The sequence below is a fragment of the Palaemon carinicauda genome, chromosome 39 (genome assembly GCF_036898095.1).
Source record: "Palaemon carinicauda isolate YSFRI2023 chromosome 39, ASM3689809v2, whole genome shotgun sequence".
Lineage (NCBI taxonomy): Eukaryota > Metazoa > Arthropoda > Malacostraca > Decapoda > Palaemonidae > Palaemon > Palaemon carinicauda.
In genome coordinates this window covers 45,525,385-45,550,708 of record NC_090763.1, presented here as the reverse complement: position 1 = coordinate 45,550,708, position 25,324 = coordinate 45,525,385, and the positions used below count along the sequence as shown (strand labels likewise).

The following is a 25,324-nucleotide window of genomic DNA, read 5'->3' as shown; positions in this document are numbered from 1 at the left end:
AATTTTAAATAATTTTTATTTTTCCTAACATACTTACCGAGAACTATTCGAGAAAGAGAGATCACCAAGTGATTCCTAGAAAAATAGTTCTCGGTAAGTATTTGTGTTGGAACAAATAACAATTTTCATCCCCACTAAAAAATAAATAAATTAAATTAGCACAATTAACACAAAACTAAGAGACAAACAAGGGAAGAGGAGTTAGTACAAACTAAAAAAAAACTAGGGTACTACACTTTTGAACTACATTATATTCTTAAGCACTTTTCTGTAAGCCCAGTCACCAATTGCCAATTGATGTAAAGCAAATTGAGTGTGCAACAATTAAACATATTAACTTTAACATGATCTTTTTTTTTATGCAACAACAAATCTCCTTTCCTCAACTTATCGTAAACAAAGGACAACACAAAGAATCATTTCTCACTTCTGTCACCTTAGGAGGCTTCTTCTGGCTTGGGAGAGCAGGTTGGGAGGTATTGGTTGCATCATCATCAGATGAGTCATCATTTTCTATGATGGCCTTCGAAATCTCTTTGACCTCTTTCACACCCTTTCTTGGTTTTCCTACTGCTTTGCGAATCTTTGGTTGCTGGAAAACAATTTGTTATGCATAGTATCACTGTATATTTAAAATGGAATAGAATATGAAAACCAACGACAGACAACTACACAAAAACAAACCACACAGTTAGTTCTTCCTGCATTACTTACCTTTGTAGGGCCTAGTCCCATCTGCTTCTTTATCAGCTTCAATAAGTACTGCGCACGACTTTCAAGGTGCTTTGCTTGAGGTTTGGCGTCTCCCACTAGTATCTTATCATCTAGATTTAAGGATGGGTCACACTTTATCTGTTCCCATGAACCCATGCCGTATTCGAAGATACCTCGTAGTAACCTGATGCAAAAGAGAATGAAACGTTAAACTACAAACTTTAATCTGAGAATGAAACGTTAAACTACAAACTTTAATCTGAGAATGAAACGTTAAACTACAAACTTTAATCTGAGAATGAAACGTTAAACTACAAACTTTAATCTGAGAATGAAACGTTAAACTACAAACTTTAATCTGAGAATGAAACGTTAAACTACAAACTTTAATCTCTTCACTGTTTTAACTCAATTACAGTATGACAGAAAAAAATTTGCACGCTTGATACATTAATAAGAATACAGTGCATACTACGAAATTATGGAAATTTCAGACTACAAAGCTAATCATATATGATTTCTCACCTTGAGTCGTCTTGTATTCCCCATGGTATATCCCAGTGATTATCTTTGACCCTTTTAATTTGTAAAGTCCAATAAGCTCTTTCCACAGGTGCATGAGGAACTATCTTATCTAGGGCGGCTAGTTCGTCAATAGCAGCTAAAGTTGTTTTGGCATTAATGGCCACACCAAATAATTTAATGGAAGGCCCACGATCACGCCGCGTCTTTTGTTGACCTAATGTAAAAGAAAAAAATATGTACAATTAATGGTTAAAAACAAACTTTCTCAATGCAATCATAGCTTACTATGAACACTTAAAAATAACATTATTTGTAAGTAATATATTTATTTCTATACTATGCTGCTGCCTCCGATGCCTTAGATGACCGCGGAGGTAGCAGCAGTAAGGGATTCAGCATTATGAAGCTTCATCTGTGGTGGATAATGTGGGAGGGTGGGCTGTGACACCCTAGCAGTACCAGCTGAACTCGGTTGAGTCCCTTGTTAGGCTGGGAGGAACGTAGAGAGTAGAGGTCCCCTTTTTGTTTTTGTTTCTTTGTTGATGTGGGCTAGCCCCCAAAATTGGGGGAAGTGCCTTGGTATATGTATATGTATGTAATATATCTATTTCTATACTTATATCTATGAATAGACAAAGTTATTAAATGGAAGTGCTAACTTGATGGCCTCTAGAAGAAACAGAAAAGAAAAATATTCCCTCCTCCCCCATATCCCCCTCCTTTCGAATTTGCCACCAAAAACTCTCTCCATCTACTGGGGAGAGGCTGATCGCTATGACAGTATCAGACACTTAGGATGGGAAATATTCAAAGACCAGAACACCTAAGGTGTGCATCACCTCAATTGCAGGGAGGAAGGTAAGTAACTAGTTCTATTTAAGGAAAATTATGGAAATAAAAAGTTTTCATAATTCTGTTTATTTCCATAAATCTTTCCTCTAAATAAAAGAAGCTGAATACAACACCTCCTAGGCGGAGGAGGTGGCATACACAAACAATTTAAATCAAACATTTACATCTCACAAAGTAAGTCAATGACTTCATTTTACATAAGCCAATGCCTTAACAAACATAACATATGGAAAATACAAAGAACCTCAGCAGAAGCTTAACCCCATCACTACGAGGCCGCGGATCCACTACTCAAGCTATACACGAGATTTATCACCACTGGATATACTTGCTCAAATACTCTATAATAAACTACATTTCCATGTTTATTAGTTTTACTGCTGATTACAGAATATTTTTTTCAAAAATTTACTTTATTTACCATTGTATTCCCCTCTAAACAATCAAAAACATTTTTTCCATTCATTGTGAAGTGATTATATAATCATTAGAGAAGACAGGCACACCTGAAAAGAAAACTCAAATGGAAAAAGTCCAATGACAGTTAGTAAGAGAGCGGACACGTCCTATCTTAACGGAGCCCAAAGAAAAAAATGACGTCTCTCACTGCTGTGAGAGTAAGTATAGAGGCAGCTGGGTAACCCGTAGCTACCCCCACCCTACCCGCTCAAGCGGTTAAGCAGGGTTGCCACCTTGGATTTAAAGTTTAATGGCTACCTTTCAGCGACTCAGAATGATAATCCATAAAAATAACTGAAGGCTTCTTAGTATGGGAGCAATTTACTATTTGGTCATCAAGCTCAACAAGAATTGTATAAGAATTATTAAGATTTGACAACTAAGCTTCATGATACAATTAGTATAATTGTCTAAAATATTTGCTAAAATATTTTGTCTGAAAATTTTTTATCAACATCTCAATTGTCCCAAGTCTGTATTGACTAAACACTACCTTGAAAAATTTTGGTCCATATGTCATGTTTGTGGGGCTTTAGGGCCTAGTGTAGCTGGTTTAGTATGGTCTCATAGAAAGTTAAATTCAAGGAAATGGTTTGGCAGAAAGTCATTGGGTATTGTACTGCAATCAAAAATCACATATATCTGCAAATTTCTTTCATGGTAAGCAGCTCTTCTAGGAGAACGACACTCCAAAATCAAACCACTGTTCTCTAGTCTTGGGTAGTGACATAGCCTCTGTACCATGGTCTTCCACTACTGTCATGGGTTAGAGTTCTCTTGCTTGAGGGTACACTCAGGCACACTATTCTATCTAGTTTCTCTTCCTCTTGTTTTGTTAAAGTTTTTATGGTTTATATAGGAAATATTTATTTCAATGTTGTTACACTTCTTAAAATATTTTATTTTTCCTTATTTCCTTTCCTCACTGGGCTATTTTCCCTGTTGGGGCCCCTGGGCTTAAAGCATTCTGCTTTTCCAACTAGGGTTGTAGCTTAGCAAATAATAATAATAATGTGCAAAGACTTTGATATTGCTGTGGCCATCTGCCTCTTCTCAACAAATGGGGAGGGTTTTGAGAGCTGATTTGGAGCGTAAGGTTGAAAAATTTTCTTTAACTTTTATCTAAATATCAAGTTGGCCCTTCATCTTAATAGCTTGTTTTATTCAGAGGTGAAGCTTAATCTATGGTGGATAATGTGGGAGGGTGGGCTGTGACACCCTAGCAGTACCAGCTGAACTCGGTTGAGTCCCTTGTTAGGCTGGGAGGAACGTAGAGTAGAGGTCCCCTTTTTGTTTTTGTTTCTTTGTTGATGTCGGCTACCCCCCAAAATTGGGGGAAGTGCCTTGGTATATGTATGTATGTATGTATGTAAGATTCACATACAGTACATAATGACACATCAAACCAACTCTGAATAACTTTCTGAAAGTTCGAATTACATTCCTTACACCCATCTAAATTTTCAAAGAATGAAGTATAGTTGAGAGGGATTCCTAAGCCTTGCAATACTGGATACCTGAATAATTTTTACATAGGTTTAAAAGAAATACCAAATTAAATGTATAATAGAGTAAAATGTACTTGTAAAGAATTGTATGTTTCCTAACCAAATATCACTATGAAATTCCCGTTAAAAGTAGTGAAGTAAATTTAGGAAATTACTTGAGCATTTACATTGCAAGTACTGAATTAAAAATGTCAAACATTTAACCACATACCATTAACCTCAGGAGCTTTATCACTTTCTTTTTGAGTCTCTGCTTCTTTCATTGCTTCTTGACAGCGGTCAATAAGTGTTTCTCCAATTTTACGTAGGTCATTAATAGGTTTTTCTCGAAGATCAGCATCATGAGCAATAGTCTCAAGACGACGAAGTGGATTACTGAACTTCTTGAAACTCTTTATAAACCTTCTCACCTGATGGAATAAAAATGTAAGGAAATTAATTATAAATGAAAAGATGTACTTGCCTAACATATATCTATATTCTTGAGGATTTTTGGAGGGATAATGTGGTATTCGATCCCCATGGACTTTTATGTGAAAGGCTAGAACAAGTAATTGAACCATAAGGTACATTAACTTAGAGAATACACAACTTGCAAAAAAAAAAAAAAAAAAAAAAAAAAAAAAAAAAAAAAAAATTGCAAATGCAATTCAAAAACATCTGAAATTGCATAATTTAGAGGAATCTATTGCAATGCAATAATATTTTACAGGGAAGTAATGTGCCATCTATATTTCATTTCATTAGTCTACTAAGCACTCTCTCCATCACCTTGTTTCATCTATTTACACAAAACAAATATAGTATTAAAGCTGTAGATAGAGTTATTACTGTAGTAATCCTGGTTTTTCATGGAAGATATATGCTCAAGCATTAATCTCGGAAACAGATCTAGGACAGTAGTAATTTCTTGAAATGTAATACTATTTTCCAGAGAAATACTAATATACATCATCATCTTCTCCTTCGACGCTTATTGACGCAAAGGGCCTCTTTTATATTTCACCTGCCATCTCTATCTTGAGCTTTTAATTAAATACTTCTCCACTCATCATCTCCCACTTCACGTTTCATAGTTCTCAGCCATGTAGGCCTGGGTCTTCCAACTCTTCTAATGCTTTGGGAGCCCAGTTAAATGTCTGGTGAACAAATCTCTCTATGGGAGTGCGAAGAGCTTGTCCAAACCATCTCCATCTACCACTCACCATGATCACATCCACATATGGCACTCGAGTAGTCTCTTTTATAGTTTCACTTCTAATCCTGTCCTGCTATTTAACTCCCAATATCCTTCTGAGGGCTTTGCTCTCAAATCTACTAAATCTGTTGGAGATTGTTTCATTGTCATACCATGACTCATGTCCATACAGTAACACCGATCTCACTAAACTTATATGTAGCCTGATTTTTATATACAATTTCAGACATTTTAATTTTTAAATTTTACCTAACCTAGCCATTGTCTGATTTGCTTTTTTTCAATCTTTCCCTAAAGTCTAATTCTAATGACCCTGTAATGGAGATCATAATTCCTAAATACTTAAATAATGCTGCCTCATTAATCCTTTCTCTTTCCAACAATATTTCATCTTCCATTGCATATTTCGTTCTCGTCAGAACTGTCTTTCTTCTATTTATCTTGTACATACTAGACATAATCTATCACTTGTTAAAACAATGTACATTTGGATTTGTAAACCTTTTTCAACTCATACATTAAATCCCTTCCCCATTTTCAACCACCAAACTAAATATAGTGCTTACCTCAGCATCAGTAAAACCTTTGATTTGTTCCTTGTGGTGCATTCTGGGTCGTCCACGTTTCTTAGGACGGTCATCATCTGTGTCATCATTACTTGATTCTGAATCTTGTCGTTTTTTCTTGGTTCGAGGAGCTTCCTCCTTCATGAAATACAAAAACATAAATTTAATGCATATACAGACATACATATATATGATATACATATATGAATACAGTGAACCCTCGTTTATCGCGGTAGATAGGTTCCAGACGCGGGCGCGATAGGTGAAAATCCGCGAAGTAGTGACATCATATTTACCTATTTATTTAACATGTATATTCGGACTTTTAAAACCTTCCCTTGTACGTAGTACTGTTAACAAACCACCCTTTAATGTACAGAACACTTAATGCATGTACTACAGCACCCTAAACTAAAACAGGCACAAATATTAAAGGCGATTTTATATCATGCGTTTCCTAAACACCTAAAAAGCACGATAAAAAATGGCAACCAATGTTTTGTTTACGTTCATCTCTGATCATAATGAAGAAACAAACTCATTTAGTGTACAGTACACATATATGTATAGGTTAGTTTTTGCATCGATTATATTGATTATACAGTACTGTATGTTGATTTGTTTATTACCAATGTTTTAGTTTACGTATTTTTCTTAGGACTTCCAAATGAAATGTTTTTCTTTATGACGCCGCCTGAAACGACGGCGTGTACGCTCAGTAAACAACCACGCTCAGAACAAACAAGGCATTTAACGCGCATGATGATAGTGATAAATAATGATACAGTACATACAGTATTTACAGTAAAAGCATTTACAAAATATGTTACCTTACAAATATAAATTATACAGTATTGTACGTAGCAAAGCAGGAAAACAATTTACGAGAGAGAGAGAGAGAGAGAGAGAGAGAGAGAGAGAGAGAGAGAGAGAGAGAGAGAGAGAGAGAGAGATTGTTTTACGTACGTAAATGTAAATTTCAAACAAAAAAAATATGATAGGTTACAACATGTAGACTTTTAAAACCTTCCCTTTAACTTAATGCATACAGTACGTACAGTACTAAACTATAAAACAAGCACAAATACAGTTTTAGAATGTACAGTAAGAATATTAAAGTAAAAAATAAAGATTGTTACTGTACTCACCACGAAAGAAGTTGAAGAAAAACTTGATTTGCGTTTCATGTTCGATTTAATTTTACTACGTACTGTATACAGTACTGAATTATCGTATGATCACATTCTCTTTTCGTGTTTTATTTCTTTCTGTGCTGAATTATATATCATATGTAATGCAATGAACAATCAGTAAGAACAGATATTACTAATTACAGTATTAATGGAATTACAGGTAACAAAATATCGTATTTGGTTGTCTTCAGATTTCGCGGTATTTTCGAATTTTCCGGAAAATCCGCGATATGTATATATATATGGGTTATGGGAAAACCCTGCGAAGTGGTGAATCCGCGATTGTCGAACCGCGAAGTAGCGAGGGTTCACTGTAAAACTTCTAGAATACTGTGTAGTATTGAGCCTCATGATGGAGAAGGCCTAGCTATTAGAATTAACTGCCTGCCTAATATTACGAATAGAAGGAAATTGTCCAGGAAGATCTGAATGTAAAGGATATACAAAAACCATCAAGAATGATGATGAAAGTTTAAGTTCTGAGATTTCTACATTATATTTTTGGATTCTATAAGTATCTTTACTGTTGCAAAGATTATTTTTCAAAAATGATACCAGAGTAACTAAAGTCCTTCATCTTGGTATTCTTACAACACTTGTTGACATTGCTACTGAATAATAAGCAGCCATGTTTCAATCTTAATGTTAATTTTGTTTTTCATTTCATGGGGTTTACTACCTACAAAAGAGCCATTCAAGTCTTGCTCTGTTATAAAAGATGCACATAAATAAACAAAAACTAAAAAATATAGATATTCCATTCCTTGGCTAAGAGTAATTTTCAAAAGTAGACATTCCACCTTGAGGATAATAAAGATAAGACTTCTTCCTTGTAATCCTAAGGTCTTAGGCCATAAAAAGAAATATTTCTACTGAATTTAAAAACTTGTACATGAAGCAATACTAATAATCTGGAACTCACATAAAAAACAACCCTCTACAAGGAAAAGAATCGTATTATATAAAACTTATGAGCTATCAAATCAGGTTTCAAACTTTAAAAGTCTTTCCTGAGAGCAGACTTTTCCTAAATACAATAACTATTAAATCAAATGCCCATTTCTTGCACTAAGATTTTCAACAGAATTTACCATTACCGCAAGCCATTAATGTAGGAAGAGATTAAAAAAAACAGAAAGCTGACTTGATAACAGGGGGACTTTGAGTGGTCAAATACAATCATACATAACTAACCAATTACCAAAATACACTGAAATAATGTTAACCCTTTTACCCCCAGGCTATTTGGAAATTTCCAACCCTTAACCCCCGAGGGATTAATTTTTTTCTAACAGCCTTAATTTTCGTCATAGAGAGGTCAGGTTAGTCTCATTTTCTTGGAAAATGTCTGAAGTTTCTCAAAAAATTATCAAAAATATATTTAAATAGCAGTTTTTTGCAAGGACGTACCGGTACGTCCATGGGGGTAAAGGGATGAGTTTTTTTAAACGTACCAATACGTCCTTTGGGAGTAAAAGGGTTAATATTGGAATTATTACTAAAACATAGAAAAAAATAAAATCCAATCAATAACATTACCTCTTGATCAGTCTGATTGACTGTTTTTCTCTTCCGGGGTGGCAGGTACAAATCGGCCATTTCCTTTTGCTTTTCTTCACTCTCCACTTTGGCACGGAAGTCCTCGGGTATAATTTCATCCTTTTAAAAATAGTTTATATATTAGTAGTTAGCAGTAATACATAATACAGTTTTAACTACATTAATGAGATGATAAGGTTGAATAAACTTTTGTCTAACTTTAAAAATAAAAGAATAGTTATTATTTGGTTCAACTACTTTAGCGCATTAATAATAATAAGGCAATAAAAGTAATAACAATAATTCTATATAAACTGCAAATTTTGCCAGACAAAGCCTGGATTGTTTTCAGGCCCTCCCAGGATATAGACCTCCAACTCATGTACCTCTCATGACTTTGTGGTCTGTGCCACTGCCTAGCATAGCTCAAAACACTTCTGGGATATAGTGTTGGTTTTATTTTCCATAATCACCTAAACCAGGTAATTTATCATTGAAGTAATTATCTACTTGGATGTTACTTTGAGATTAAAATCTTAAATATGTAATAGTATATTTAGTGTAAGCTAATCAATGTTTAAAGGGACACATGATAGTTCAACGCCCTATTGAATATATTAATGCTGGCCTATTATGGACTTTATAGTGTCACTACATAGCTTAGCCATTAATCCCTTTTACAATTTAGTTATTTCTAACAAAAAGGTCTGTGTAATACTGCACAATGTAACTCTGCTTAAGAATTTATCTACTTACCCAATCCTTGGTGTTTTCATCAGTGACAGATTCTAATTTTGAGACTTCTTCATCTTCATCGAGATTAAAGGAAGCTACTTTGAATGCTGATAACAATTCATCACCAGCCATTGATGGACCTTCGTCACGAGTTTCAGCTCGTTTGAGAATTTCATCAATATCACACTAAAATGAGAAAATTTACTTATTAGAAACATGAACATCTTTTATAATACTGTAATGATATAATGAGAAAGTAATGATAAATCACAGTGTACCTTTCAACTCATATCTAAGCTTACAAACAACAAAATGCCTATTATTTCAGTGTATTTTACCTGAAATCAACTCATATCTAAGCTTACAAACAACAAAATGCCTATTATTTCAGTGTATTTTACCTGAAATTCCTGATGCAAATACCTTGAGGCAAGAGCTCTTCCATCCTAACAATAAAATCTACATACATACATATACCAAGGCACTTCCCCCAATTTTGGGGGGTAGCCGACATCAACAAATGAAACAAAAACAAAAAAAGGGGACCTCTACTCTCTACGTTCCTCCCAGCCTAACAAGGGACTCAACTGAGTTCAGCTGGTACTGCTAGGGTGCCACAGCCCACCCTCCCCCGTTATCCACCACAGATGAAGCTTCATAATGCTGAATCCCCTACTGCTGCTACCTCCGTGGTCATCTAAGGCACCGGAGGAAGCAGCAGGGCCTACCGGAACTGCGTCACAATCGCTCGCCATTCATTCCTGTTTCTAGCATGCTCTCTTGCCTCTCTCACATCTATCCTCCTATCACCCAGAGCTTCCTTCACTCCATTCATCCACCCAAACCTTGGCCTTCCTCTTGTACTTCTCCCATCAACTCTTGCATTCATCTACAAATCTACAACCACAAAAAGACACATTTCCTTACAGCACATGACAATGGCCATCAAAATGGCACCCATGTCCAAACACTGTTCACTGATCTTCTTGTACCATCATTAATCTTTTTTTGAGAGTCAGTGTCTCTTTGACTCAAGTTACTGAAACGGTGCTTAGACCCATGTACCATTCTGATGACCAACACCGTAAGCCATAGGAAAACCTGTCATAGCAAATAGGGTTGTCGTGGTTTATATTTCTAAGGTCGAGATGCCCTCACTTCAAGGTAATAGAAATGTCAATTTCGAGTAAGTATTGAAATACAGAATAATTTAATTATAAATAACATTTTCGTAATAAAAATGGAGTTTTTATGATAAAACAAAGTTTTATGAATACTTACCTGGCAGTTATATATATATATATCTTAAGCTATATATATAAAACTGCAAGGTAAGTTCTATTCATAAAATGTGTTTTTTATGTTTTCCCAGAAATCACAGAGCTATATCTTAAAACTATAGGTTTGAATCAATAAGTGAAAATTCAAATCAACTCCAAAAACAAGAAGGTGGTACATTTCTGTACCGAAGATAAATAACAGCACACTATTTGCAACTCACTTTCTTTGTATCTTAATGTAAGTAAGTTAGTTGGGTGGGTTTTATGTAACTTGGATGGCAAAGCATTAAAAAAAAACTGTTGTTGATGCTCCCATAAACATTTTTAGGGGATCTAAAATGTGAAAGGAGACAATTCTGTTCTTTGACAACAAAGAGTTTCAACCTCAGCACAACTGATTTTGTGAAAGGACAGTGGAGGAGAATGATATAGTAAGCACATCCTCATGAATAGTCTGTTCATAAATTTGTCTATTTGAGTCCTTTCAAGGTCAGCATAGACAAGTCTTTGAGAAAATCACTAAAGTGGGGTTTTGACACTTTGCGATGACTCGGATAATGAAGTCATAGTACTCTTAACAGTATCTAGCATCTTGAAAACCTTAAAAGAACAAAACCTTGTAGAACTTTTAACAGAAGAAAACACTACAAAATAATAGGAGGAATTTTAGCCTCTAGGAAAAGCTAGTCTATTCTTATACTCCAGAAATTTACCTGAACACACCACCCCCTCTGTCCTCTTTTTTGCAATCTTTGCCTTCGCAATGTCAGTAAGCTGTATGCCTTCCTAATTTCCCCACTTTTTGCCTACATCCTTCAAATGACTTACCTGACACATCTCTAAATCTAAATAATAATAAATTCCATCCAATGATAAAAAAAAAACTGCCAAACACAATTAATAATAATAAATTCCATCCAATGATAAAAAAAAACTGCCAAACACAATTAAATACATCATCAAAAAACCAATTAAACAGCTGAAGAACATTCACATAATGATCAAACAAACTGAATTAGGAACATATATTTCCTTCTGTTAGCAATAAAAAGATTGCAAATACGATACCACTACTGTATTTACATTCTGAGGGTAGATATAAAGATGAGCTACTACTAAATGGTGTTTTGGAGGTTGATTTGAATTTTCAATCACCAAGTAAAACCTCTGGTTTTAAGATATCGTTGTTGTGACTTTTGCTTAAGAATATACAGAAATAGATTTATGGCACTTTATAATTACATAGCAGAAAAAAATGATTTGTCATGTAAAAAAATATAAGATAACACCTAAATACTAAAAATTTCAGATATATATTGAAGTGAATTTTACACAAAAAAGTTCGTAATACTCTATGCTTGCATAGTAGGTCACAAACAATTACTTTTCATGGAAAGCAATTTAAGATAAAGACATAAAACACAAAGGCAGACCTACCCGGTACTTATCATCAGAGATAATTCCTGTCTAAGTTCCATAATACGAAAAAGTTTAATGTCAAAATGCCTCTAATCGCGCTAACTATCCAATATGCTTTTTCCATTTTGTAAAAAAAATACTAATATGACAATTTGTCCTAAATTGTATTGTTCCTAGCTATACAAACCCGTAATCATCTAATATAAGAATTCATTTCAGCTGAGCTGAAGTGAATTCCTATATTAAATGATTACGAGGTTTGTATATCGTGTCGAAACAAACAATGCTATAGTGTATCCAAACTTACTAAAGGATCCTCTTCATTCTCATCGTATTTTCCCTTTTGTAAAAAAATACTAATATGACAATTTGTCCTAAATTGTATTTTTCCTAGCTATACAAACCCGTAATCATTTATTATAGGAATTCGTTTCAACTGAGCTGAAGTGAATTCCTAAATGATTACGAGGTTTGTATATCGTGTCAGAACAAACAATGCTATAGTGGCATCCAAACTTACTAAAGGATCCTCTTCATTCTCATCGTCATCTTTGAAGAGTTCCTCAGCACCAAATTTGAGAATAGCGTTCAGTTCATCTCGATTGAATGGAGTAGAATTGGAATCTGTGAAATAAGAAGAGATTGATTTTTAATAATCTGACTAAAAAACATTACTCCTTACCACAAAAATCTTGCAGTCCAAGTCAAATATTTCTTTTTTTTTTTATCAATTACTTTAGAGCCCTTTTTCCCAATTTTTATTTCATATATTTTTTTACTTCCCCCCCCCTGATTTATAGGGTGTATTTTTTTACCATAATGAAAAAATTCATATATAGCGAAAAAATGTTTTAGAAAAAAAAAAAAAAACTATTTGATTGGAGGTCTACAGCAGGTCTATATAGGGTAGTAATCCAAGGTCTTAATATTAAGTATCAAGGGAAGAGATACAATTTGAGAAACACTCATTTTCGAGATAAATCGCCATGGCGTTGCAAAACCGAAGGTCAGGGACAAAAATCCTATGCAGTTTGGAGATGTCCTAAGTCACCTAGTTCCATATTTTTCATAGATCTAAAATGCGTAAATCCATGTCTTTAAAATCAAAGTTCCCAACTGACCAGGCAAACACTAACAGCTGCACAAGCCTACCTACTTCACAATGGAAGAAACTTCAATATGCAAGTGTGCCTACCAACATCTATCAAAGACCAATACCCTCAACAAGTAAATGTGAGCTTGGCACAAAACTACAAATTACTTGATTCCAGAAATTCTAAAACATCTTTATGAAGACATAACTAAGAAGGATTTTTGTAAGTGGAAGGAATCTAAACAACTAATAACCTAGGGATGTTATTCTACCCTAACACTAGATATAAAATTAAATGAGCAGTATAGTAAGTGTATTAGAGAGGTGAAAGATAAATGTTTTAAATGTTTTAGTCCATCAAAAATTAGCAGTGAACATTTTGCAGTAATAGAAAAAGAAATAAAAAAAGGGCAGGAAAGGGGCCACTGAAAGTTACTTCATGTAATGAACTAGTATTAAAAGCAGAGCTTCAGATGGGAGGTGGAAAGGTTTCAAAGGTGAAATAATAGAATGGAAAGCGGACAAATAATCAACATACACAAAAGAGAGATATTGCTGCTTAGGAAAAAAGTAACGGAACACCCTCCGCAAGACAACCAAGAAGGTGGCCTTGTGGTATTTATGGGATAGGTGCGAGGGTAAACTTAGTATAATGAGCTGAATGCAAGATGTTAATACTGGTGGTTTTTGGGGTTATAAAATATGAGTAGCTATTTTTGATGATCCAAATGTATAAAAAAAGTAAAAAGAGAAGAGAGGTAGAGCATTTTTATAGCTTTAAAACAAACTGCACTATGAAGCATTTGAGAGAGCAGTAAGAGAGTAGCAGCAGGATGGATGAAGTAGAGAGAAATAGCTAGTCTACCTGTAAAAATAATCTCCCAAAGAGGGCAATGGGTATACAAGTAAAGAAAACATAAATAAGGGTGAGATTTTGAAAATTTTTAACATTAGAATGTCAAGACTTATGGCAAAAACTTGAGGGTTGGACTCTAGTGTATTGAGGCTAAAATAGTTGACTGAGAACTCAAAGACCAAGTTGTGTTGGACATGTAAAGAGAATCGATAAAAAATATGTTATCATAAAAGTATCATAAATAGAAATGGCAAGAAAATTATCTGTGGGAAGGCCCCAGAAATAAAGAGAAAATAGACAGTTGGAGATCAAGACAAGATGACAAGTAAAGGACAGAGGAGTGGACAGACCTCATCTAATCTCTAAGCCTGTAAAGGGATGAACTGATATAAAGAAGAAATTTAATATTGTTGCACGTTTCACTCATACTGGTCTAAAGGGTCACTTATGAGCACCAAAGGCAAGGCAGGCGTCACATTACACTTGTTGCACAATATCCCAGCTATGTACAGATATGGCATCACCAAGGGCCCTCCTTACAACAAGAGACCAAGGAGAACCAGCACTGGCTGCTTTGTATACCATTTTAGCAGATAGAAGGCTTGCAGGTAAAGGGCAAGTAAAAATGCTGGATGGAAAAATTAGGTAAAAAGTCAATTACATATTACTGTTGTACCAACCGTGTGTCATACGATCGTACATAGTTCATTTTGTGTATATATTATGCTTGTATCTTCGCTCTTCCCTCGCACTAAAAAGAACCAGAATAAACATGTCTGCTTTTCTCCTCTGTAACAGTGTCTGTTTTTTTAACATGAAATTTCTTGTTGCTTTGAGCTTTTGTATATAAAGGAGAGTGTTCTACAATAAACTCACTCAGTTGCTTTCATCCTGTCTTTGAGTCACAACCTTCTCTCGGCCCGTCACATTGAGGAGCGAGTCACTCCGGGGTCACCAATGTGACGGGCCGAGAGAAGGTTGTGACTCAAAGACAGGATGAAAGCAACTGAGTGAGTTTATTGTAGAACACTCTCCTTTATATACAAAAGCTCAAAGCAACAAAAAATTTCATGTTAAAAAAACAGACACTGTTACAAAGGAGAAAAGCAGACATGTTTATTCTGGTTCTTTTTAGTGCGAGTGAAGAGCGAACATACAAGCATAATATATACACAAAATGAACTATGTACGATCGTGTGACACACGGTTGGTACACTGTATACACTACTAGGCTTAATTCATTACTGCAGTAAAGAAAAAAATACAACTTACTTGACATCTTTTTGTTGAACACAGTACGACCGGAAGTGTCCATAGACTGAATAACCAAGTGATCCAAAACCATTTTTTGCTTTGCCCGCTCGATGATATTCTCTTCAATACTATTTTTTGTCACCAGGCGATAAATATTTACCTGAAAAGAAAATAAATCAGTTACCCTAAACATACTGCAGTTTCAATTTAAATATAAAATAACTCTAATCAATATTCTCTAGCATTTAATTTTAACCCTTTTACCCCCAGGGTATTTGGAAATTTCCAACCCTTAATCCCCAGGGTTTTTTTTTTTTCCCAGCACATTTTGCAGTATATTTTTTTTAAAATTGCTCTAACAGCCTTAATTTTTGTCATAGAGATGTCAGGTTGGTCTCATTCTCTTGGAAAAGGCCTGAATTTTCTCAAAAAATTATCAAAAATATGCAAAAAAAATTTTTAAATAGCATTTTTTTGCAAGGACGTACCGGTACGTCCATGGGGGTAAAGGGATGAGTTTTGTGAAACATACCAGTACGTCCTTTGGGGGTAAAAGGGTTAAGACTACAATATCAAAATTATCAAATTCTACATTACTGAACCAATTTTTAAAATAAATTAATGAACAAAATATCTTACCTGATTTTTCTGACCAATTCGGTGAGCTCTGGCCTGAGCTTGGAGATCATTCTGTGGATTCCAGTCAGAGTCGAAGATAATGACAGTGTCTGCCGTTGCTAAATTGATGCCTAAACCACCAGCACGAGTTGACAATAGGAAACAGAAATCCTGTACAAAAGAAATAAAGTCTCATTACTTACAGTAGACTTCACTATAAAAGTTTTTTTTTATAACCCCATAACTTACAGCGACAAACAATAAGAGGGCAAACTACGCTACTGAATGTTGCTACATTGGCCTTGAGCTCAGAATAACATAACTCAAACTTGAAGCACAAGCTTACACCTTATTATTATTATAATTATTACTTGCTAAGCTAAAACCCTAGTTGGAAAAGCAAGATGCTATAAAGCCCAGGGGCCCCAACAGGGAAAATAGCCCAGTGAGGGAAGGAAACAAGGAAAAATAAGATATTTTAAGAACAGTAACATTTAAATATTTCCTATATAAACTATAAAAACTTTAACAAAACAAGAGGAAGAGAAATTAGATAGAATAGTGTGCCCGAGTGTACCTTCAAGCAAGAGAACTCTAACCCAAGACAGTGGAAGGCCATGGTACAGAGGCTATGGCATTACCCAAGACTAGAGAACAATGGTTTGATTTTGGAGTGTCCTTCCCCTAGAAGAGATCCTTACCATAGCTAAAGAGTCTCTTCTACCCTTACCAAGAGGAAAGTAGCCACTGGACTATTACAGTACAGTAGTTAACCCCTTTGGTGTAGGAGAATTGTTTGTTAATCTCAAGTGTTGTCAGGTGTATGAGGACAGAGGAGAATCTGTAAAGAATAGGCCAGACTATTCGGTATATGTGTAGGCAAAGGGAAAGTGAACTGTAACTAGAGAGAAGGATCCAATGTAATACTGTCTGGCCAGTCAAAAGACCCAATAACTCTCTAGGGGTAGTATCTCAATGGGTGGTTGGAGCCCTGGCCAACCTTCTAGAGTTTCTACATATTTCTCGCACATCTGCCTAACTGTAAAAATCTGATTTATATAACCCCTACCTCTTTTAAAACCACCCTGTACTTCTAAGATTGTATCTTGGTACACACAACATGAATTTTGAGATATGTGATGTATAAACACACTTATGCTTCTTTATGATTACAGTACAACAATCATTATAAACATTACAAAAAGCAACTAACCAAACTATGCATAAAATAATTTGTTATAAGGAGAGCATCTGACCAAAAGTTACAAGCACTATACCAAAAAAAAAATGAATACAATAACTACAATATTTATATAACTTACATTAGACCCTTCAGCATTAAAATGATCCAAGGCTTGTCTTCGAATTTCACCTTTGATTGAACCATCCAACCTTTGAAAAGGAAATCTACGATACTGCAAATACTGAGCTAAGATATCCAACATCATGACCATCTGCGAGAAAATGAGCACCCGGTGACCCGTTTCTTTGAGGCGGACTAGTAACTTATCCAACAGCATCAATTTACCACTGCCACGCAACAAATGCTGTAAAGAGAAGTAAAACATAACTCGATAATTAAAAGGAAAATTATTCACACCTGAAACACATTATATTATCTTGATACCTATGACGCTATAAAAAGTACGAATGATCTTTCATTAACCCTTTTACCCCCAGGCTATTTGGAATTTTCCAACCCTTAACCCCCAGGGGTTATTTATTTTCAAGCACATTTCGCAGTATATTTTTTTAAAATTGCTGTAACAGCCTTAATTTTCGTCATAGAGAGGTCAGGTTGGTCTCATTCTCTTCAAAAATGCCTGAAGTTTCTCAAAAAATTATCAAAAGTATGCAAAAAAAAAACTCAAACAGCAGTTTTTTGCAAGGACGTACCGGTACGTCCATGGGGGCAAAGGGATGAGTTTTGTGAAACGTACCACTACGTCCTTTGGGGGTAAAAGGGTTAACAGTTGAATTCCATACCAATAAGATGTAAAACTACTTTATATTTACCTTGGCATAATTTTTATCTTATTTAAGAATAAGAGCCTAGGGAATTCTAAAGTCCAGAAAAGTTCTTTATTGGTCTCATTAGGCTACTTTACAAAGAATTCTTTATTGGTCTCATTAGGCTACTTTACAAAGAATTCTTTATTGGTCTCATTAGGCTACTTTACAAAGAATTCTTTATTGGTCTCATTAGGCTACTTTACAAAGAATTCTTTATTGGTCTCATTAGGCTACTTTACAAAGAAAAGTATAATTTTCTAAATACAAATTCATCTATACACCTCGTTTACAAATAATTTGGCATCATTTTGTGATTAAGAAATGTTCTTGAAAATCGAGTTTCCATGAAGGAAACTGGTAAAAAAAAAAGTTGACTAAGTAGCTAACAGATATCTCGGCCCTTTTTGCAACAGTCCAGTGGTACCAAGAGCTGCACCGTCCCCTTATTGCTATTTGAAGCAGCAATCTGCATGAAGACTTGGGTGTGAGAAGGGAACCTACATTATAAGTAATGGGTTTATGAGATAAAATATTTTGAAAGGACACATTTTTTTCCAAAATGTAAATTAATGAATATTGTAATGTAAAAAGTATGAGTTTGTCCTTTAATCAAATATAGTTTACATGCATCATAGCCAATTATATATTTATTGTATAATTTCACAGTGATAAACCAAAACAACATCCTAAGTTGATGGAAATGGGAGGTTGTTAAAAGGAGAGGAGGCAAGGAAAAGGTGGGCAGAATATTTTGAAAGTTTACTGAATGTTGAGGATAATAGGGAGGCAGATGTAATTGCTACTTTCTGTATCTCTTTTGAAGAGAGACTAAAGTATTCCGAATTATACTACTCACAAAATTAGGTTAATTGGGAGAAGACAGTTTTTGGTAGAACAAAACTTCTTTTATAAAATGAAAATTTATTAATAATTTGAACACCAAAATTTACCTGAAGATACTCTGATGCTGGAACTTCCTCTGGCTGTTTCGTTAAATAGCAATGATTGCAGCACTTCTTCAACTCCATAACTATATTCACAAAAGAAGAAGTGGTCCCCCGATTACCTGTTAAAAGTACAAACCATTGCACATGAAAGGAAAATCTGGAGCATGTAGTAATTCAAACAAAAATATACAAAAGGGCATTTTAAAAGTTAACTAAAACAAAAAATTTTATGGTAACATTTATTTCAATACTTACGCAGTATTCATTACCCGTTTTGCTATATACTATGGGAAACAAACTCACTTAATGTCACAAATTTTCAAGTAATTTGTATTTTTCCTAACATACTTACCTAGAACTACTTTCTTAGGAGTTACTGGTAACTCTTCTCAACCGACCAGAATTTTGTGTAGTTTACCCTATTCCCATTTTCTATGGGTGACCTCAGGCGGAGTGATACGCGCCCTGAGGCGACCCGGGGTCAGAGAGCGTGCTAGTTCAGGTCGTGCTCCTCAGAATGTTTCTGGTCGCGACGTGATTCACATCTCGCCGCGCTCTCTCTTACCCAGTGCGACCCTTTGTGTCCCCCACCCCTTGTGACAAACTCACTTAATGTATAAATTTGAACAATGCAGGTATAGATTAGATTCTATTTTGGCTAGAATTAGAAGAGAAAAGGAACAGAACATTACTAAAAGATAATGACAAGTAAATGATCTCCTGTTTATTCGTGTTTCTTCCGTACCGAGTTGGATGTGGGGAAGAGGCAGGATCTCATAAATACAGTTGAGTAGTGGGAAAGTATTGAAATACTAATAAATTCTAACATTCAAATTTATATTTATTTTAATAATATTTACTCAGTATTCATTCTGATGAGTCGTGCACCAAGTCATTGGCATGAAATTGATTATCCTATTTGAGTAAACATTTCCCCTCGAGAACATTAAGAATTGAAATAGATTTCTTGAAGGGTCTAAGAAGAAGAAGAAGAAGAAGAAGAAGAAGAAGAAAAAGAAGAAGAAGAAGAAGAGGAAGAAGAAAAAGAAGAAATAAAAAAGAAGAAGAATAGGAAGAAGAAGAAGAAGAAGAAGAAGAAGTCTAAGTTTGCAATCCAAAGGTATGGTGTCGCAACTTGTTAAAATTGCAACGTTGCAGAAAGGACTTAACCTCTATACAATGTAAGGCTAGATATGTAAAATTATAGAGATGTGCAGACACTTCAAGTCCTTAATATCTAACACCTAATAAGAATGCAGAATCAGCTTACCAAACACATTAAAATAATGTAAAATGTAAAAACTCACAGCATGATCAATGGTACCCTTGAGGATCTAAGTGGGTCTTGACTACAGTACTACATAATTGTATATCTGAAAACTCAATAGTAGGAAACTGAGTTAATATGAGTTGTAGTAAATACTTCATTCTTAGATATTGATCAAGCAAAGAGGCAATACCTCTCAAGGCACTTCCCCCAATTTTGGGGGGTAGCCAACATCAAACAAATGAAACAAAAAAAGGGGACCTCTCCTCTCTACATTCTTAACTTTTAAAAAGAATATAAAAGAGAAGTGATCATACGATGATTAGAAAAAATCCCCATTAAGGGCCAAAGAAGAAAGGGGTTGTTGTAAATATGTCTAGAAGTACAGTCTTGATAGACTATAACTTGGCCTGACTGTGAGCAATTGATATAAAATATGGGAAAGGGGAACATTTCTAGGGTCAAAGAACAGTCATATAAGAAAGTTAAAACTGTAAGATTACTTATAAGAAATCTCAGGCTCAGAAACTAGATATCTTCTCCAGAATTAAACACAAAATGAGAAGAAAGACTTAGATACTTCCCTGTGTTCTCCAATAAAGGTCTATTGTATCAATTAAGAAATGCAGGCAGCCCATACAAGCTGCCAAAGATACCATTTGTTTCAATTCCTCTTTATCTAAAACCAGCTCATGAAAAAGGGGCGAAGGAATATATAACCTTCACGACTTCGATTATTTGCAATACAGAGAACCGTAAAACATATTAAATAAAAGATCCCATATTCACGGATTGACGATTTCAAATCGATCACACTCCTTTCCCTCTCCACACAGCAAAACACCCCATCTCTTGCTCACTTGGCCTCAGTTTTGCATCATCTCTTATGATGCGTACATCTCCCGCTTCGGTCCTTTTTGTGCAGAATCCCATTTTGATGTAAAAAAAAAAAACCCATGTATTTAGTGTGCTTATAGTGATTTTAGTATAAAATGTGATAGAGTACGTACATTACATTACTATCCGCCAAATAGTCGACAGCTCAAAGAGTTGCATCCTGCTTCAGACTAATGGCATAGAAATTTGTATGTAAAAGGTTAGTGCTGCTTTACTGATACCTTTTATTATAATTTTTATTGTGCTAGTGTATTTCATTGTGTAATCCTGTAATGTTACTGTTATATTAACCATTGTACAGTACTGCATAGGAAATACCATACTCTATAGTAGTAATGTAGATATAGGCTACATGTACTGTGAGTTTCGACCTGCTGAAAACAGCGGACACTTATGAATGTTACCTTAGCTAATTAAGCTGTACTGTATCGTAGTGATAGTACTGTACATATATTACAGTAATACAGTACAGTAATATATCAAATTGTACTTGGGATACTATAAAAAGGGAAAAAATACAAAAATTGATTGCTGAAAGTTTTTGAGGAAGTAATCAAAATTATAAGGTAGAGCATGCTAAGTATTCCAGTATATTCCAGTATATCTTTTCTAAATGGTATTAATAGTTCAACAGCGGATAGAAGAATGAGTGGATAAGGAGGTTTTACTGTATAGTATAATGAATACTAGGTAAGAGTCACTGATATAATTAGGGATTTGAAATCCAATAATCATTATTTTGTTCTAAATAATTTCAAAACTAATATTACAAATTCTACATATAACACACAATTCGTAAAAAAAAACATTGTACTGTACCTTTTTTCAACATTTCATAATTCTTCGTAAGGATCCATTTATAGTATTGTTTCTGCTGTCTCATCATATCTACACGCAAAATCTGTTCGACTTTAGAGGGAAGTGATTTTTCTACATCTTTCTTTACCCTGCGCAATAAAAAGGGTTCAAGCTGACGATGCAATCTATGAAGGCCCTTCTTCATGTGATCTCCATCATGCTGTGATTCAAAATATTCCCAGTCATCAAATTTTTCAGGCATGATGAAGTGCAGCAATGCCCAAAGCTCCTTCATTGAATTCTGGAGAGGTGTACCGGTGATCAATAACCGATGGTTGGTACGAAACTCTTTCAAGGCTTGATATAGTTGCGATTCCTCATTTTTAAGTCTGTTTAGAGAAAAGAAAATATTTTGAAGAATAAATCTCTGATATACATTCAACATTGAGTAATCTTGCAACAAGCAGTCCCACTTAAACATAATTCAAGGAAAGAGCACTCCTCCTACCTAACAAGGTATATACTTCTTCAGGTTAGTTCAACACCATTGATGGAGGTTCAACTAACTGGCTGTGCTACCAGGGTGAAGTACAAGTGTATGAATGAGTGATAGAGGCACTTCTTAAACTGATGGGTTTATAAGAAAAAATCCTTTATACATAAGCCTGACTAGATCTTTCGGTGGGATGTGTCTTCATGGTGTACAAAACATGCAATAAGGGTACAGTATATTGAACCAGTGGAGAAGTACACTGGCTTCCAAGTAAATGCACTGGAAGATGGAGGACTATAGTCAATTCTTTTTAGAGAGGCAGATTTACACCGACTCGCAAGGGTGCCCTTTTAGCTCGAAAAAGTTTCCTGCTTGCTGATTGGTTGGACAAGATTATTCTAACCAATCAGAGAGCAGGAAACTTTTCCGAGCCAAAAAGGACGCCGCTGCGAGTCAGTGCAAATGCGCCCCATTAAAAAAAATTTAGTATAGTGTCTTTATAAATGGGTAGAAACATTCTCTAGGTAAAAGCCATTTATGATAAACTCCTTCCTAACTAGGTATAAGAGCTAGTGTCTCAATTAGCTCTGCTTCCCCTGGAATGAAATATGTATACATATGAGGATGAAAATGATAAGAGCTCACCGTGATTTCCCTTCTTCATCTGGATATAAACGTATTTTATAATCAAGTTCAATTTATAACATATAGGCTAGATCCTTCTAATAAGATTAGATGCTCATGATAAAATAACTATTTCATCTAAAAATAATCTTTTATTTCTTTAATTGAGTACAGCACTAAAGAATTTTAAACATGGCTTACTTAGCTCAGAGAGACACTTTCTTGATACTAACTATATAGAGTACAGAAGAGCCATTGCAATAGAGGAATTACTCAAATAATTTGGTCTACAATGACAGGAACATTCAACAAAAATACATTCAATTGAAAGGTCTATATGGGTACAAAGACCTTAAAAAAAAAAAAAAAAAAAAAAAAAAAAGTATCTAAAAGCCAGTTTAGTAAATTACATATATCTTTTCCCAATATATCACTATTAACATAAAAAAAAGAGAAAAAAAAAAAAAAAAAAAAAAAAAACAGTATCTAAAAGCCAGTTTAGTAAATTACATATATCTTTTCCCAATATATCACTATTAATAAAAAAAGTATAAGTAGACTAAAAAACTTTGATTCGTAAGTTATTAGCACAAAATACTTTATTTCAGACCAATGATTTAAATTTCTATTGATACTAGGCATGCAATTATTTTTAAATTTTTCACCAAATTACAATTTCTTAAAAATTCAAAATTCTTAATTCAAAAATAAACATCACTTGTAGCATAGATAGGTCTTGATCATTAAGCCATAGTTAGGCAAAAATTTCCTTTAAATTAGACAAGGTAGTCATGCAAAAAAAGGCTGATGATAGATCTATTAAAATAGCTAATGATAACATCCTTTTCCTTCTCTCACGTCCAACTCACCTATGAGCTTCATCTACAGCAAGGACAGCCCACTGACAGGAGTCTCGAAGATCTTCCTTATCTCGTAACAGAATCTCATAAGTAGTTAGGACTGCATTAAACTTCAAGCGATTATTTGGTGTCGTCCATTCATAATCTCTGACCTGTCAAGGTATTTCATGAAAGTTAATTCCCACTTACAGGTATAAATCTTTACATAAAAAATACATACATATATATACCAAGGCACTTCCCCCAATTTTGGGGGGTAGCCGACATCAAACAAATGAAACAAACAAGGGGACGTCTCCTCTCTATGTTCCTCCCAGCCTGACAAGGGACTCAACAGAGTTTTTATGTTGACCAGGCTGACATGAGTCTTTATATAGTTTATATATGACATATCTGTTTTTGACGTTGTAGTTTATATATGACATATCAATATTGACGTTGTTACTGTTTTTAGACTGTCGAGACACAAATGCATCCCTCAAAATCTAGAAAATATGAATCTTTAGTTTAGCAAAAGAAAATGAAGCCAAACAAAGTAATAAAGTAAATACTATGATATAATAAAATTCAATCTACAGCACTTACAATGCGCCTGGAGTCCCGATCTCCGATGTACACAATGACGTTCATATCTGGTGCCCAGTTAGCAAATTCTCGCTGCCAAGCATTTAGAGTTGACAGTGGCAGTACCAGAAGAAAAGGGCCGTACATATGATGGGTATGGAATAGGTAGCTTAAAAATGATATGGCCTGAATGGTTTTCCCTGTGGGTGAAAAAGTTGGGATACTTAGAGATGGGATTAGCATGTAAAAGAATATTCCAAGATTTCTATACAGTTTTATGGCTCAATAACATACCAAACTTCATGTTACATGAATGATCTGATAGAACGAGAGAAAGATTAATACATAATCAATACTAATATGGGTACATAGGTATTGTAATTTGATAGCCTTTTATGCTTGTTCCATAGAAATTTAGGATAAATCTAAAATAGAAAATAATCATTTACAGAAAATATAAAAAAAATTCTGACCGTAGGTTCAAAAGTTAAAAAATTTCTAAGTCCCAAATAGACTAGGAAATCAGGTCAAGATCTTCAAACTCCTGACTATACATGCTTTCAGCCAGGTGATCTTGCTAATGCTATTAACCCTTTAACCCCCAAAAGGACGTACTGGTACGTTTCACAAAACACATACCTTTACCCCCATGGACGTACCGGTACGTCCTTGCAAAAAACTGCTATTTACAATTTTTTTTTGCATATTTTTGATAATTTTTTGAGAAACTTCAGGTATTTTCCAAAAGAATGAGACCAACCTGACCTCTCTAGACTAAAATTAAGGCTGTTAGAGCAATTAAAAAAAAATATATACTGCAAAATGTGCTTGAAAAAAAAAAAGTAACCCCTGGGGGTTAAGGGTCGGAAAGTTCCAAATAGCCTGGGGGTAAAAGGGTTAATTTAGCCTTTGTGTAAAATCACAAATTTTCAAGTAATTTGTATTTTTCCTAACATACTTACCTAGAACTACCTTCTTAGGAGTTACTGGTTAACTCTACCTAACCGACCAGCTTTTTGTATGGTTTATCTCCCTCTTCCCGTTTTCTACGG

At 34.7% G+C, this 25,324-nt stretch overlaps 1 protein-coding gene across 6 annotated transcripts in view; it reads right to left on the bottom strand.

The window, feature by feature from the left end:
• Positions 1-25,324, bottom strand: part of Chd1 (chromodomain-helicase-DNA-binding protein 1) — a 100,900-nt gene that overhangs the window by 24,095 nt on the left and 51,481 nt on the right. For 5 of the 6 annotated variants that reach the window (XM_068362851.1, XM_068362854.1, XM_068362856.1 and 2 more), the window contains exons 12-26: positions 24,294-24,472; positions 23,718-23,860; positions 21,753-22,120; positions 18,773-18,888; positions 17,132-17,356; positions 15,831-15,980; positions 15,210-15,351; positions 12,509-12,612; positions 9,311-9,475; positions 8,555-8,674; positions 5,823-5,960; positions 4,270-4,468; positions 1,240-1,453; positions 715-898; positions 428-592 (exon numbers count right to left, since the gene is read on the bottom strand). In XM_068362851.1, coding sequence (XP_068218952.1) covers positions 428-592; positions 715-898; positions 1,240-1,453; positions 4,270-4,468; positions 5,823-5,960; positions 8,555-8,674; positions 9,311-9,475; positions 12,509-12,612; positions 15,210-15,351; positions 15,831-15,980; positions 17,132-17,356; positions 18,773-18,888; positions 21,753-22,120; positions 23,718-23,860; positions 24,294-24,472 — 2,612 coding nt within the window. The remainder of the gene's footprint in view (positions 1-427; positions 593-714; positions 899-1,239; positions 1,454-4,269; positions 4,469-5,822; positions 5,961-8,554; positions 8,675-9,310; positions 9,476-12,508; positions 12,613-15,209; positions 15,352-15,830; positions 15,981-17,131; positions 17,357-18,772; positions 18,889-21,752; positions 22,121-23,717; positions 23,861-24,293; positions 24,473-25,324) is intronic. The other variant, XM_068362853.1, reaches the window with a different exon arrangement.